Source organism: Rhodotorula graminis (genome assembly GCF_001329695.1).
Source record: "Rhodotorula graminis WP1 unplaced genomic scaffold RHOBAscaffold_15, whole genome shotgun sequence".
Classification (NCBI taxonomy): Eukaryota; Fungi; Basidiomycota; class Microbotryomycetes; order Sporidiobolales; family Sporidiobolaceae; genus Rhodotorula; species Rhodotorula graminis.
In genome coordinates, this window is record NW_017264942.1 from 392,525 (window position 1) to 404,924 (window position 12,400).

General features: G+C 69.4%; 3 protein-coding genes across 3 annotated transcripts; 1 reads left to right on the forward strand and 2 right to left on the reverse strand.

Moving 5' to 3' along the window:
- Window positions 1–2,698: 2,698 nt before the first annotated feature.
- On the reverse strand, window positions 2,699–8,018 carry RHOBADRAFT_55894 (uncharacterized protein; the record flags this gene model as incomplete). Its single annotated transcript, XM_018418072.1, has 5 exons — window positions 2,699–3,727; window positions 3,800–5,045; window positions 5,646–6,212; window positions 6,290–6,475; window positions 6,546–8,018. 5 exons carry the CDS (start codon window positions 8,016–8,018, stop codon window positions 2,850–2,852), a joined length of 4,350 nt encoding a protein of 1,449 aa, XP_018268477.1. The 3' UTR covers window positions 2,699–2,849.
- A 274-nt stretch (window positions 8,019–8,292) lies between these two features.
- Window positions 8,293–10,120, forward strand: RHOBADRAFT_55895 (uncharacterized protein; the record flags this gene model as incomplete). The annotated part of the gene is made up of 4 exons (XM_018418073.1): window positions 8,293–8,319; window positions 8,389–8,555; window positions 8,665–8,947; window positions 9,041–10,120. The coding sequence occupies 4 exons, from the start codon at window positions 8,293–8,295 to the stop codon at window positions 10,118–10,120; spliced, it is 1,557 nt and encodes a 518-aa protein (XP_018268478.1).
- A 479-nt stretch (window positions 10,121–10,599) lies between these two features.
- Window positions 10,600–11,532, reverse strand: RHOBADRAFT_55896 (uncharacterized protein; the record flags this gene model as incomplete). Its single annotated transcript, XM_018418074.1, has 2 exons — window positions 10,600–11,205; window positions 11,277–11,532. Coding segments are annotated over 2 exons (860 nt in total), but the record flags the coding sequence as incomplete, so codon positions are not given.
- Window positions 11,533–12,400: the final 868 nt, after the last annotated feature.

Consider the following 12,400-nt stretch of genomic DNA (forward strand, 5'->3'; position numbering starts at 1 on the left):
GCTGGACCCTTCGGCATCGGCCTCCCACCACGCCCCCGCCACCGCGAGCGCTCGCCGCCGGCGCAGAGCGCGCCGCATCTTCATCAGCGACTCGCGTCCACCGACCGTTCTCGACTCCGACAACGACCCGTGGACCCGTGCGCACGCTCGCAGGCGGCTCGAGGAGGGGCAAGACGCGGGCTGGGCATGCAGAAGGCGCTGTGCGGGTCTTGCATAGCGGGTGCGTCCTCGTCCTCCCCACCTCCTCGTGTTTCGCGGCCCTCTCCGTCTCTCCCACACACTCGGCGGTCTCGCGCGAGGCCCGAAAGACGTGTCGCTGACCCATCTTGATTTTCCTGCAGGCGCGGCAGTGCTGTGCGGTGGTCGGGCTGGTTGTGACGGGCGGCGCAAGGCGTCTGTCGACCTCGAGCGGGCACATCTACCTCCTTGTGCGTCCCTCTCGCTCTCCTCCTGGACCTCAGAGCCTTCACATGGGTCTATGCTCCACGCCGAGCCGCGCACTGACCCTCTCGCCCTCGCGCCGCAGGTTAGTCGCGCCCTCGATGGCACCTCCCCCCTTCTCGGACCCGAAAGCTTCCCCTCGCGCCCTTACTGCGCCGCGCGACGGCGCCCTTTCCTCTCCGAAAGCTCTCCTCGTCCCTCGCGAGAGTTCCCGGACCGCTCAGAGTTCTCGTTCGTCGTCGTACTCGTCCCGGCGGCTCAGCGAGTCGAGCCGTCGCGGACGGGTCTTTACGAGGCCGCGCCCGCCCTCACGTGCCCCTGAGGGCAGCGGGCGCACTGTGGTGAGCCGCTCGCACGGCGCGCACCCCTGCGGAGCGCCCGTGCGCCCGGCCACCTACAAAAGACAGGGGGATCCTGCGCACCCTCGCTCAAACGCTAGCTCTTGATCTAGCAGGGTTACGGCCTTCTGCTCGCGCCAGATCGGACGACGAGGTGTCTGCGGTGCAATCGAGCGCGTTTCCCGAGCCACTTTGTCGTACACAGCGCGAGATGGAGTGCTCGTCGACCTTCCCAAGTGCAACGTCGTCGACGCCGCGAGAGCTCTTTCTGCTGGCTCCCTCTCTCACCAGCTCTCGAGAGCTCAAGCTAGTGCCGCCTCGAGCAGCTGCCGCAGCGGCTTGTTCTGCCCACGCTCCTGTCCCTCTCAAGCTGGAGCTGTCGCGTGGCAGGCGCGTCAGGCCGCTCCTCACGCTCGTGTTCTCTTGCCTGCTCTCGCGATGGAGCACCATTGCCGAGAGACGACGATGCGGCAAGAGCGAGTCGAAACGGTCCGCAACGGAGGCGACGAGGACGGGCGACGAAGGTGTGAATCCATGCGTGTGGCGTGCATCGGCAAAGTGGCGCTTTCCTTTGTCGAACCGGCTGCCGATTTGCGCTCTGGTATTGCACTTGAACCCACCCTTCCTCGTACTTCTCCCGTACTTCTCTCGTTCCTCCTCGGGAGCAACGGTCGATGGTAGATAGCTGTTGCCGGCGCAGGTTATGATTTGCTCCCTCGTACACCCCCAACGCGAAGAACTCCCATTCCAGCGAAGGCCCCTGTGTACGGAAGGGTCGAGTTGAGCCGCGGTACCAGCTGAGGTTGACCACTACCATCTTCCTACTGCTCCCCCATTCCTTTTTGTTGGCGTGCGCCGTCAGATGGGGAGAGGCAGCGACGAGGGGGTCAAAGCGCACGAGCTTCCTCCTCCTCTTCTCGCTCCTCTTTTGAGCGCAGAGGTGCGCGATGAGCCTCTCTCGCCTGCTCTGATGACAGGCTCGTTCCCGAGCGACCGTATCGTCAGGTCGAGCCAGACTTGAGCCGAGAGAAGCAGCGACGAGAGGGTCAAAGCGCACGAGCTTCCTCCTCCTCTTCTCGCTCCTCTTTTGAGCGCAGAAGTGCGCGATGAGCCTCTCTCGCCTCCTCCGACGACAGGCTCGTTCCCGAGCGACCGTATCGTCAGGTCGAGCCAGACTTGAGCCGAGAGAAGCAGCGACGAGAGGGTCAAAGCGCACGAGCTTCCTCCTCCTCTTCTCGCTCCTCTTTTGAGCGCAGAGGTGCGCGATGAGCCTCTCTCGCCTGCTCTGATGACAGGCTCGTTCCCGAGCGACCGTATCGTCAGGTCGAGCCAGACTTGAGCCGAGAGAAGCAGCGACGAGAGGGTCAAAGCGCACGAGCTTCCTCCTCCTCTTCTCGCTCCTCTTTTGAGCGCAGAAGTGCGCGATGAGCCTCTCTCGCCTCCTCCGACGACAGGCTCGTTCCCGAGCGACCGTATCGTCAGGTCGAGCCAGACTTGAGCCGAGAGAAGCAGCGACGAGAGGGTCAAAGCGCACGAGCTTCCTCCTCCTCTTCTCGCTCCTCTTTTGAGCGCAGAAGTGCGCGATGAGCCTCTCTCGCCTCCTCCGACGACAGGCTCGTTCCCGAGCGACCGTATCGTCAGGTCGAGCCAGACTTGAGCCGAGAGAAGCAGCGACGAGAGGGTCAAAGCGCACGAGCTTCCTCCTCCTCTTCTCGCTCCTCTTTTGAGCGCAGAGGTGCGCGATGAGCCTCTCTCGCCTGCTCTGATGACAGGCTCGTTCCCGAGCGACCGTATCGTCAGGTCGAGCCAGACTTGACCGAGAGAAGCGTCCGAGCGCGCGAGCTTCTCCTCTTTCTTTTCCGGCACACAGTTGCGCAGTGAGCCTCGCTAGCGGTCGCCGACGAGGGCTTCGCTCTAGAGCAGACATCTCGTAACATTGCAGGCGAGAGGCGAGAACGATACACGCGAAAAGTCGAGCGCGAAAAGGCGAACGCGAGGGGGGTGCGAGAGAACGAGAACAAGCAACAACTGCCAGGACCTCCTCGCTCTAGCCCACCCACCTCTCGCGCTCTAGTGCGCCGTCACCATCCTGACGATCCCTCCCTCGCCGCCGACGAGGTGAATCCCGTCCCCTCCACCTTCGCCTCCCGTCGCCGCCGGCGCGCCCTCATGCGGCCCGAGTCCCGCGCCCTCCTTGAGCCGCCGCAACAGCCTCTTCCAGTACCCGAGCGCGAGCGCGAACGAGTCGAGCTCGCCGCCCCACGCCGTCGTCGCGTCGTGGCCCGAGCCGGCCGGCCCGAGGAGGATGCGCTCCTCGTGCGAGAGGCGCGCGAGGTCGGCCTCGCTGAGCGACTGGCTCGAGTGCGAGCGCGCGCGCCGGGCAACGTCGAGCGAGGCGCTCGGGCCGAACGACGACGAGCTGCGGCGCTGCGGCGAGCTCGAGGGCGAGCGCAGGACGAGGCCGAGCGCGCTCGAGGCGCCGTCGGGCGAGGCGGCGTGCGCGTGCTGGACGAGGTCGGACGTCGAGTGCGAGCGGTGCGCGGGCGACAGCTGGGCGTCGTGCGCGGACGACGACGAGGTGCGCAGCGAGGCGGCCGGCGGGACCTCGACGCTGTAGGCCGTCCACCGCCACGACGGCGAGTCGCCCTGCGCTCGCGCTCGCCCGCTCGCCGTCGACGAGACGGCCGACGAGTGCGTGTGCTCGGCGTCGACCTCGGTCTCGGCGTCGCTGACCTCGTCCGCGCGCTCGACGGCGGCGGCGTCGAACGACGAGTGGCGCAGCTCGCGAGCGGCCTGGTGGGCGAAGGCGGCGGGTCCATGTGCGTGACGGGTCGGCGAGGCGGTGCGAGAAGGGGTGGGCGTCGGGTTGGCGGACGCGGTCGGGGTGGCCGAGCCGATGAGGGCGAGAGTCGACGGGTCGATCGACATGTAGGCGTGAACGGCCGAGCCTGCGAGACGACGCAGAGGGTCAGTCCTGCTCACGGTCAAGAGAGAAAGATAGAAAGAGAGAGGGAGCGTACCGAAGAGAACGCGGTCCTGCGCGAGCCGGACTTCCTGCTCCTCCTTGCGCACCCTGACGAGCTCCTGCATCCTCCTCGCGCGGTCCTCCTCCTCGCGCATGACGCGCTCCATGTACTCGCCGTACAGCGGTACGGCGACGCCCGCACTGCTGCGCTTCTTGGTCTCGCCGTCGCGCGCGCCGGCGCCCGGACGGCGGTGGCGCCGCTTGTAGCCCGACGAGTTGCGCGATCGGGCGCTGCTGCTGACGGGCGACAGGGAGCGCAGCGCGCTCGAGACGATGTCGGGCGAGATCTGGGCGACGCCGATGCCGACGAGGGGCGAGCGGCCGAGGGCAGAGTGGGTGCTGGGCGGCGGCGGGCGGCGACGACGAGACGAGGGAGGGTGGATGCCGGCGCTCATGGCGAGGTGCGAGTGCGCCCAGTCGTCGTCGTCCTGCTGCTGCGCCGCCGCAGCTCGCGCGACAGCGGCCTGCCTCGCGGCCGCCGTCGTCGTCGTCGCCGGGCGCCGCTGTGCTGCCGGGTCCGGCGCCCGTCCTTCGTCCTCCTCCGATCCCGACGTCACGCCCGCACTCGCGCCGTCCTCGTCGTCGGCGAGCTCGGCGTCACGAGCGCCTCGACCGCGTCCTCGCCCTGCCCTCGCGCCCCGCACGCCGGCCGCCGCCGTGGGGAGCGTCGAGAGGGCCTCCTCGGTGAGGGCCCAGCCGCTCGACGCGCGCGACGACATGTCGGACCCGGCGAACGACGAGAAGGTGCTCGAGGCGTGCGAGTCGCGGCGGAGGAGCGAGGGCGGCACGCGCGAGAAGGACGACGAGGCGGCGTCCGACTCGTCGACGTCGGCGTAGACGGAGGGGAGGAGGATGTCGGACTGGAGGAGCGAGCCGGCGTCGAGGGGTCGGCGGGTCGAGGTGGTGCCGCCAAAGACGCCGCTGCCGTCGTGGGCGGGCAAGAGGGACGCCTGTGCGAGCGGGAATGGCGAGTCGAGCGAAGACGAGTCGGGCGCGCCGTCGCCACTCGCCTCGGTCGACGCGGCCGACGACGTGAACGAGGTGGACCGGGCAGGACGGAGCCTTGACGGCGGGTCGAGCACGCTCCACTGCGAGCTGTCGATGGCTGGCGGGGGCGGGTTGAACAGGAGGATGGGGTGCTCGTCGTCGTCGGCCGAGGGCGACCCGAGCTGGGCCCAGTCGTCGCTGGCGGTGGAGCGGTCGAGGTCTTGGTGTGGTCGGGCCTGCTCCCTCCTGCGTTGCTGGAACGCGGCCATGGTGGGTGGGCTGTGGCGGAGTGAGGAGAGCGAGGTCAAGCGACGAACGGCCTCGGTCGAGCCAGCGCCTCTCGTCCTCACAGCTCGCGCAGGGCAGGGTGCAGGCAGGCCGGGCAGCTCTTGATAGAGTACTGCTACCTCTTCGTCCTGCTCGATGCTTGCCTCGAGCCGTTCTCGCTCTTCTCTCGCTCCTCCTTCCCCACACTCGACCGCCAGCCTCCCCGCACGATCTCTTGATTTCGCTCTCGAGGCGGCGAGCTCTGCGTCGAAACAGCTCTCTGGAGTGCGCGAGAGAGCCACGTTGCACAGGGCATAGAGCCAAGGGAATCTAAAGAGGGGGGATTAAGGCGCGAGAGAAGAGCACGCGCGCGAAAGGCGAAGTCTAGAGCTGTACACCAACGACGACGAGAGCGAGAGACGATGCGAGGGGATGCAGGGGGGATGATGGGCCGAGGGACGCCGATGCGAGGGAGACGAGGCGGCGAAAGGAGAACGAGTGAGAGAGAGAGAGAGGGAGAGGGGAGGGAAGGAAAGGTCGACGTTGACGGGTCGAGCGCCTCGCCAGGCTCGCCGCACTCAGTGCACGGCGCCCATCTCGGCCTCGTCGAGCACGCCCGTCGTGCCCTCGAGCGGCACGCGGCGGTACCCGCCCCAGCCCTGCGCCGCGCTCGAGCCCTCGCCGCCGCCTCCTCCAGGATGGCTCACGCGGCCCCACCCGCTCATGAGCAGGTCGCCCGCGCCGCCAATGCTCCGCCCGAGCTTGCGGCGCCACGCGCGCGGCCCACTGCCGGCCGACGACGCCGACGCCGACGGTGCGTGGGGCGTCGGCTGCGCGACGTGCGGCACGGCGCCGAACCCAAACAGGGCGCGCGCGACGGCGTCCTTTGCGCGTTCGAGCGCGCCGCCGCTCGACAGGACGCGCTTGAGCTGCTCCTTGAACGCGAGCGGAAGGACGCTGACGAGCGTGACGGCGACGAGCTTGACGACGACCTCGCGCGACCAGATCTTGTCGCCGAGCGGGACCGACGGGTCGGCCGCCGCGAGCGCGACCAGGTTGCCGATCGACACGGTCGCAAAGTTGAACGGGAACGAGCCGAGGAGGAGCGTGACAAAGAAGGGCGTGAGGGGAAGGCGCAGCACGCCCGAGATGACCTGTAGACAAGGGGGCGCGAGATGCGTCAGGTCGGCTCACAACGAGCCCCTGGAGAGACACAGAGAGAGGGACGCACGTTGAGGACGCTGTAGGGCAGGAGAGGGAAGAACCTCGCGAGGAGGAGGTGCGAGAACAGGTCGGAGCTCGACAAGGGCGCGACGGCGGCCTGAGCGACGCCGACAGGGACCGGTGCGGCGCCTGGTGCGGGGAGCTTGAGCGCCCGGCGCGTCATGTCGAGGGGCTTGGCGAAGTAGTACTCGACCTGCGGGCGGTGACAGGGTCAGACTCGTCATGCTCGGGCGAGAGACAGAGAGGGAGAGAGAGAGACGCACGAGAGGAGCGATGACGAGCGCGATGGCGTACGCGCCCGTGCTGCCGAGCGCGGTCCACAGGCAGGCCCACCACGTGCCGAGCGAGGTGCCGTACAGGGCGCCGAACAGGATGTTGGTCAAGACGCTGCCCGGGATCGAGAAGCACTGCTTCCACAGGAACAGGAGCGTCAAGACGGCAAACAGGTGCAGCTCGGCCGTGTACGACGACGCGCGGTACGTCGTCAGGGTCGCCGTGAGGGCGGGCAGGTCGGCGACCGAGTGCGGGAGGAAGAGGCCGGGCAGGGTCGAGATGGTGAAGGCGATGACGGCGAACGACGACACGAAGAGCGACAGGAGGATGACGAGCTGCGGGACAAAGTCGCGCAGGGATTTGGGCGACGAGGTCGGGACGAGGTCGCTCGCGAGGGGGACGCCGCCCGTCGCAGGCGGGTACAGCGACGTCGACGACCGGTCGCCCGCCGCGACAGCTGCTGCTGCTGCCGCCGAGTCGTACGCCGACACCGACGACGACGACGGGACGTGGGGCGTCGGCGGCGGCTCGTATTGCTCAAAGATGGGCGGGGGCATGGCGACGGCGGCCGCGAGCGGGTCCTTGCGCTCGGTCGCGGGCGAGACGAGGCTCGTAAAGCTGCGGCCGCGGCGCAGGCTCATGCGCGTGACGCCCTCGAGGCTCTGGCTGCGGTTGCGGCGGCTCGCGTCGTGCTGCGCCTTTGCGAGCGCGAGCGCCTCGTCGTCGGGCTCGCCGCCGGTGCGCCACGCCTCGCGCTCGTGGTGGTCGACGTCGCTGTTGCGGCGGCTCGGCGACTCGACCCAGTACTGCGGGGCGTCTGCTGCTGCGGCGCCGACGCCGGCGTGGCCGTCGCGGGGCGTGCGTGGCGGCGGGCTGTCGGAGCGGGTCGAGCCCGACTCCTCGGTGCCCTCGGCCGAGGTGGGCGCGTCGTCGACGTCGTAAAAGTCGCGCCCGCTGAACGCGACGCGGCCGCCGTGCTCGGAGCGCTGTCGGGCGAGCGGCGACGGGCCGTACCCTCCTGGTCCTGCGCCGTCGTCGCGACCGAGCTGCTGCGGTCCTCGGGCGCGCGGGCTCGGCTCGAAGCCGGGGCTGCCGCCGGCCGGGCTGCCCGGGATGGTGGGTGACAGGTGAGGGTGGACGGGCGGAGGGAGGTGCGAGCCCTTGCCGATGGAGCGGGCGCGCATCCTCGTCTGGCCGAGGGTGTTGCTCTGCTGGGGCGAGAAGGCCGAGGTGCGCCAGATGCTGGGCGGGGCCATCTGGCTCGACGACGAGGAGGAGGAGGACGCGGTCGAGGTGGATGCGGTCGGCGCTGGCTGGGACGAGTGGGCGGGCGAGAGGGCGGACCCAGTGGAAGGGGCCGAGCCCGAGGGGTGGGACGACGAGGGGGACGAGGAGGGGGCGAGGTGCTTGGCCGGAGAGAACGGCCTGTACGGCGACGAGCCGTACGGGTGCTGGTGGCTCATGGCTGGCGGTGCTCGACGTGTGGGCGAGTGGGCCGAGGTGGTGGGCGATGAGGTCGAGCTGGAGCCGTTGAGGGAGCCGAGGGTGAAGGGGGGCGAGGTTGACGGGTTGGGCGGGTGGCTGGCTGTGGTGGTGTGCTGTTGAGCGGTAGACTGGACCTGGGCGATCTCTGGTCAGAGAGAGAGGGAGCTGAGCGATGATGGAGCAACTGTAACCTCGGAGCTCGCTTCGGACTCGAGCGCTTGGTTCGACCACCTCGCTCTCTCACTCACCACCATGGCCAACGACAAGCTTCCAGTCACCGTCAGCTCGACCGCCCCTCGCTCAACCCCGCACCCGCGACACGAGCTCACCTCCCACCTCCTCCCACAGAAGCTCGCGCCGGTCGACTCACGGCAAGCCCTCGCCGGTCACGTCGGTCACCTCACGCCAGACCAGCAAGCCGCACTCGACACCTTCAAGGACCGCCTGCAACAGAAGGGCTACTTCACGCCGGCCAACGGCGCAGCCAAAGCCTCGCACGACGATGTCACCCTCACGTGAGCCTCCCTCCCCTCGCCCGACCCACACTTCCTGCCCGACGCTAGCCACACGAGCCCCACCCTCCGACCGACCGACACTGACGATGCACCCCACCACCGGCCACAGCCGGTTCCTGCGCGCACGGTCGTTCGACGTCCCGGGCGCGTTCAAGCAGTTCACGACGGCCGAGGACTGGCGCCGCAACGAGCACGTCGACCAGTTGTACGACGAGTTCGACGTCGACGAGTTCCAGCTCGCGCGCGAGCTGTACCCGCAGTTCACCGGCCGCCGCGACAAGCAGGGCCTGCCCGTGTACGTGTACGAGGTCGGCGCCCTCGACAAGAAGAAGACGGACGCGTACGCCAAGGACACGGCCAGGCTCGAGCCGAGGATGATTGCCCTGTACGAGGTGCGTCTCACGCCCTCCCTCTTCCCGTCCTGCCGCCCCAACCACACACGAGCCCTCGAACCTGACCTCTCGCCTCACCTCCCTCTCGAGCAGCACATGGTCCAGTTTGTCCTGCCCTTTGCGTCGTCGGTCCCGCACGAGCACCCAGAGACGCCCATCTCGGGCTGCTCAACCATCGTCGACGTGTCCAACGTGTCGCTCCTGCGCTTCTGGGCCCTCAAGGGCCACATGCAGCGCGCGTCGGTCCTCGCCACGGCGCGCTACGCCGAGACGCTTGGCTCGATCTACCTCGTCGGCGCCCCCTCGTTCTTCTCGACCGTGTGGGGCTGGGTCAAGGGGTGGTTCGACCCGGGCACGGTCGACAAGATCAACATCCTCGCGCCGGCGACTCAGACGCAGGACCTCGCGGCGCGCATCCCGCTCGACTCGATCCCGCGCAAGTACGGCGGCACCCTCGACTGGGCGTACGGCGCGCCGGGACCGGTCCTCGACGACGACGCGCGGCGGACGCTCGGCGCGAGGGAGGGCGAGGACCTCGGCCCGCTCTTGAGCGCGCCCGTGCGGTGGGTCGACGGGAGGCTCGTCGTCAAGGGCACGGGCAGGAGCGAGGCTGTGCTCGAGCGGTGGCAGGACGGCGGGCGGGCCGGCGAGGCGGCGGCGGCGGCGGCGAGCGCAAACGGGCACGCCGAGGGCCGTGCGCAAGAGCAGGAGCAGGACCGGGCAGCAGAGCGGGCGCAGGAGGTTGAGCAGGAGGAGCCCGTTGCGGAGCAGGCGGCACGAGAGCCCGAAGCGCAGGCCGCGTCGGCAGCGCCCTCGGCCGGTTCCTCCTCGACGCCTTCTCCCGTTCCCGCCTCGGCGTTCACCGCTGCGTCGACCTCGTCGACCTCGACGGCGCCGACCACCTCGCCTGCGACCCCTCGCACCGACGCCGCCTTGTCCCCCTCTGCACCCGCACCCGAACCCGCCGCACCGACCTCTTCCTCCCTCCCCCCGCCCATCCTCGGCGTCGGCTACTCGAACGCGCCCTCGTCCACCGCGACCACCGACTCGACCCATCCCACACCTGCACCTGCTGCGCCCGACGGCGAGCACGACATCCACGCTGCCGCGCGCGAGCACCCGGCGGCGCCCGTCAAGGACCTCGCGGCGGCGCTCGAGGGCACGACGCTCTGAGCTGCATGTACCTCGATCACGAAACGCCTGGCGTAGCACACACTCTCTCTCTCTCTCTCATGACCTTGCCCAATAGACGAGCATTATCTCTTCTCCCCTTTCTCGCGCCGACAGCCGGTCTCGAGAGAGGGTCCGAGAGCTGAGGAGGTCTATCGAGAGCTCGAGGTTGCAGCTGCACCTGGGTACTGAGGGGCGCGCGCATGCGCTGTATGATATCGCGTGTCTGTGTACGAGCCTGAGCGAGGGAGTCTAGAAAGGTCGCTGTACGGGAGGAAAGGGGAAGGACAGAGGCAGGGGGGCGAAAAGGGACGGCGAGGGGGAGGATGGGGTGAGGGCACGAGACGCGCAGGGCTGCGAGAAGGGCGGAAAGAGAATGTCAGTGACTGCGTCGCACACGTGAGAGGCACCGCGAGAGGGAGAGAAAGACGACGTACCAGAAGCCCGACCGAGCGGCACGTGCGGCCCCTCGAGATGCCCGCCGACGCTTGCTCACCACGCCCAGCTCGCCTCGCTCATGACGTCCGTCGCGCCGCAGTTCCACAGCGGGTCCTCGCCGGCGCTCCACAGCGCCTCGTCGTCCTCGTCGACGACCTCGTCCTTGGCCGACGAGACGCCGCCCGCGACGTACTCGGGCACGCTCGCGAGCGAGAGCGAGAAGGTTGGGACAAAGGTCGTGCCGCTGTGGAGCGGGAGAGGCGGGAGAGCGGGCGCGGCAAGGGAGGAGGAGGCGGCGGCGCCGAGGCGGGGCGACGAGGGGCGCGAGTCGACGAGCGGGAGGGCGAGCGTCGTGTCGTCGAACGTCGAGGCGCCAAACGCGTCCTTGACCGAGCTGTTGAGCGCGTCCTCGAACGTGAAGAGCTCGCTCGGGGGCGGGGTCGGCGGCGAGGGCGTGAGGCCCGGCGAGGACGAGAGGGACGACGTGGCCGAGAGGGATGGCGTCGTAGACAGGGACGGCGACGTGCTGCTCGTGCGGCGCGGTAAAGGCGGCAGGGGAGGGAGAGCGCCGAGGGGGAGGCAGGCGAGCGAGGCCGAGGGAGGAGGTTGCCGAGGTCGAGGTTTCGGCAGCGGCTGCGCCTGCGGTTGCACTGTCGACCCGGCTCGAAAGTCAGCTCGTCGTCCTCGTCGCAGACCCGGGACCAGAGAAAGGAGAGCGCACCCGTCAAGTAGCCGACGGCGGCCTCGCCGAACCGGTGCACGAGGCTCGCGCGCGCCTGGACGGCGCAGCACAGCGGCGCCGGGTCCTGCTGCCCTGCGCCCCAGCCAATGTAGAGAGCTCCCAAGGTACCGAGTGCTGGGTCGGCATCGAGTGTGGACGAGGGTGTGCGGCGAGGCCGCGGGGCGGGCTTGGCGTAGGGACCGACCGCGGCGGCACGTGAGCTGGACGAGGTCGAGGTCGAAGTCGAGGCGGGCATGGTCGCGGTGGGTGCGGGTGGTCGTGGTGGAGCTGCTGCGAGGGAGAGGGAGGGCGACAGGTCAGTCAGGGTGCGCCAACAGTGGGGAGTGAGGGAGTTCCGCCGACTCACCGTTGCCGAGAAGGATGAGCGCGCGTGGGCGGAGCGCGACCAGGCACGGTCGAGGCTGGCTGGCTGGTGGGCGTGGGCGTGGGCGGCGCAAGGAGCGCAAGGCCTGGAGAGCGAGACCGGGCGACGTGCAGGAAGAGCAGAGCGCGAGCGACGAACAAGCGGCAGGCGAGCACCGAGCCCCGGAAAGCGACGGACGAGGACGCGATCGAGATCAGGTCGAGCCTGCACCCGCCTCAGCACCAGCCAGCCGCTGCTGTGCCCTCCTGCGCCCTCGACAAGCTCCTGCGCGAGCCCACACAGCCACCTCGACCGCCTGCAGGCGAGCGATCGTCCCGCCTCGCCCCCTCGCCGCCATCCTCCGACCTCGAGCAGCTCACGGCGTCGGGTGCGCGAGCCACCGCTTCCGACGCGCCGTGCGCCGTCGCAACATCGTGTACGGGTCTAGTCGGAGCGCTGGGCGGAGCAGGCGGACGAACGATGGGCGAGGGCGCCGTCGACCGCCGCGAGACGAGCGGGCGACAGACCGTCGCGGGAAGGGGGCGGTGGCGAGCGTGCGACGGCGCGAGCTCCGAGTCGTGGGCGGCGCGCTCGTCGAGAGAGGCGACAGCAGCGTCGTGTCGAGCGCACGAGGAGGAAGGAGCGAGGGGGCGAGCGTGAGAGCGGTCGGAACCATGCGGGGCGAGGCTCAGGAGAGCGATTGGCGATGCCGCGCCCCTCTCGACGTGCTGCTCTCGGGACTCGCTCGCAATGAGCCGAC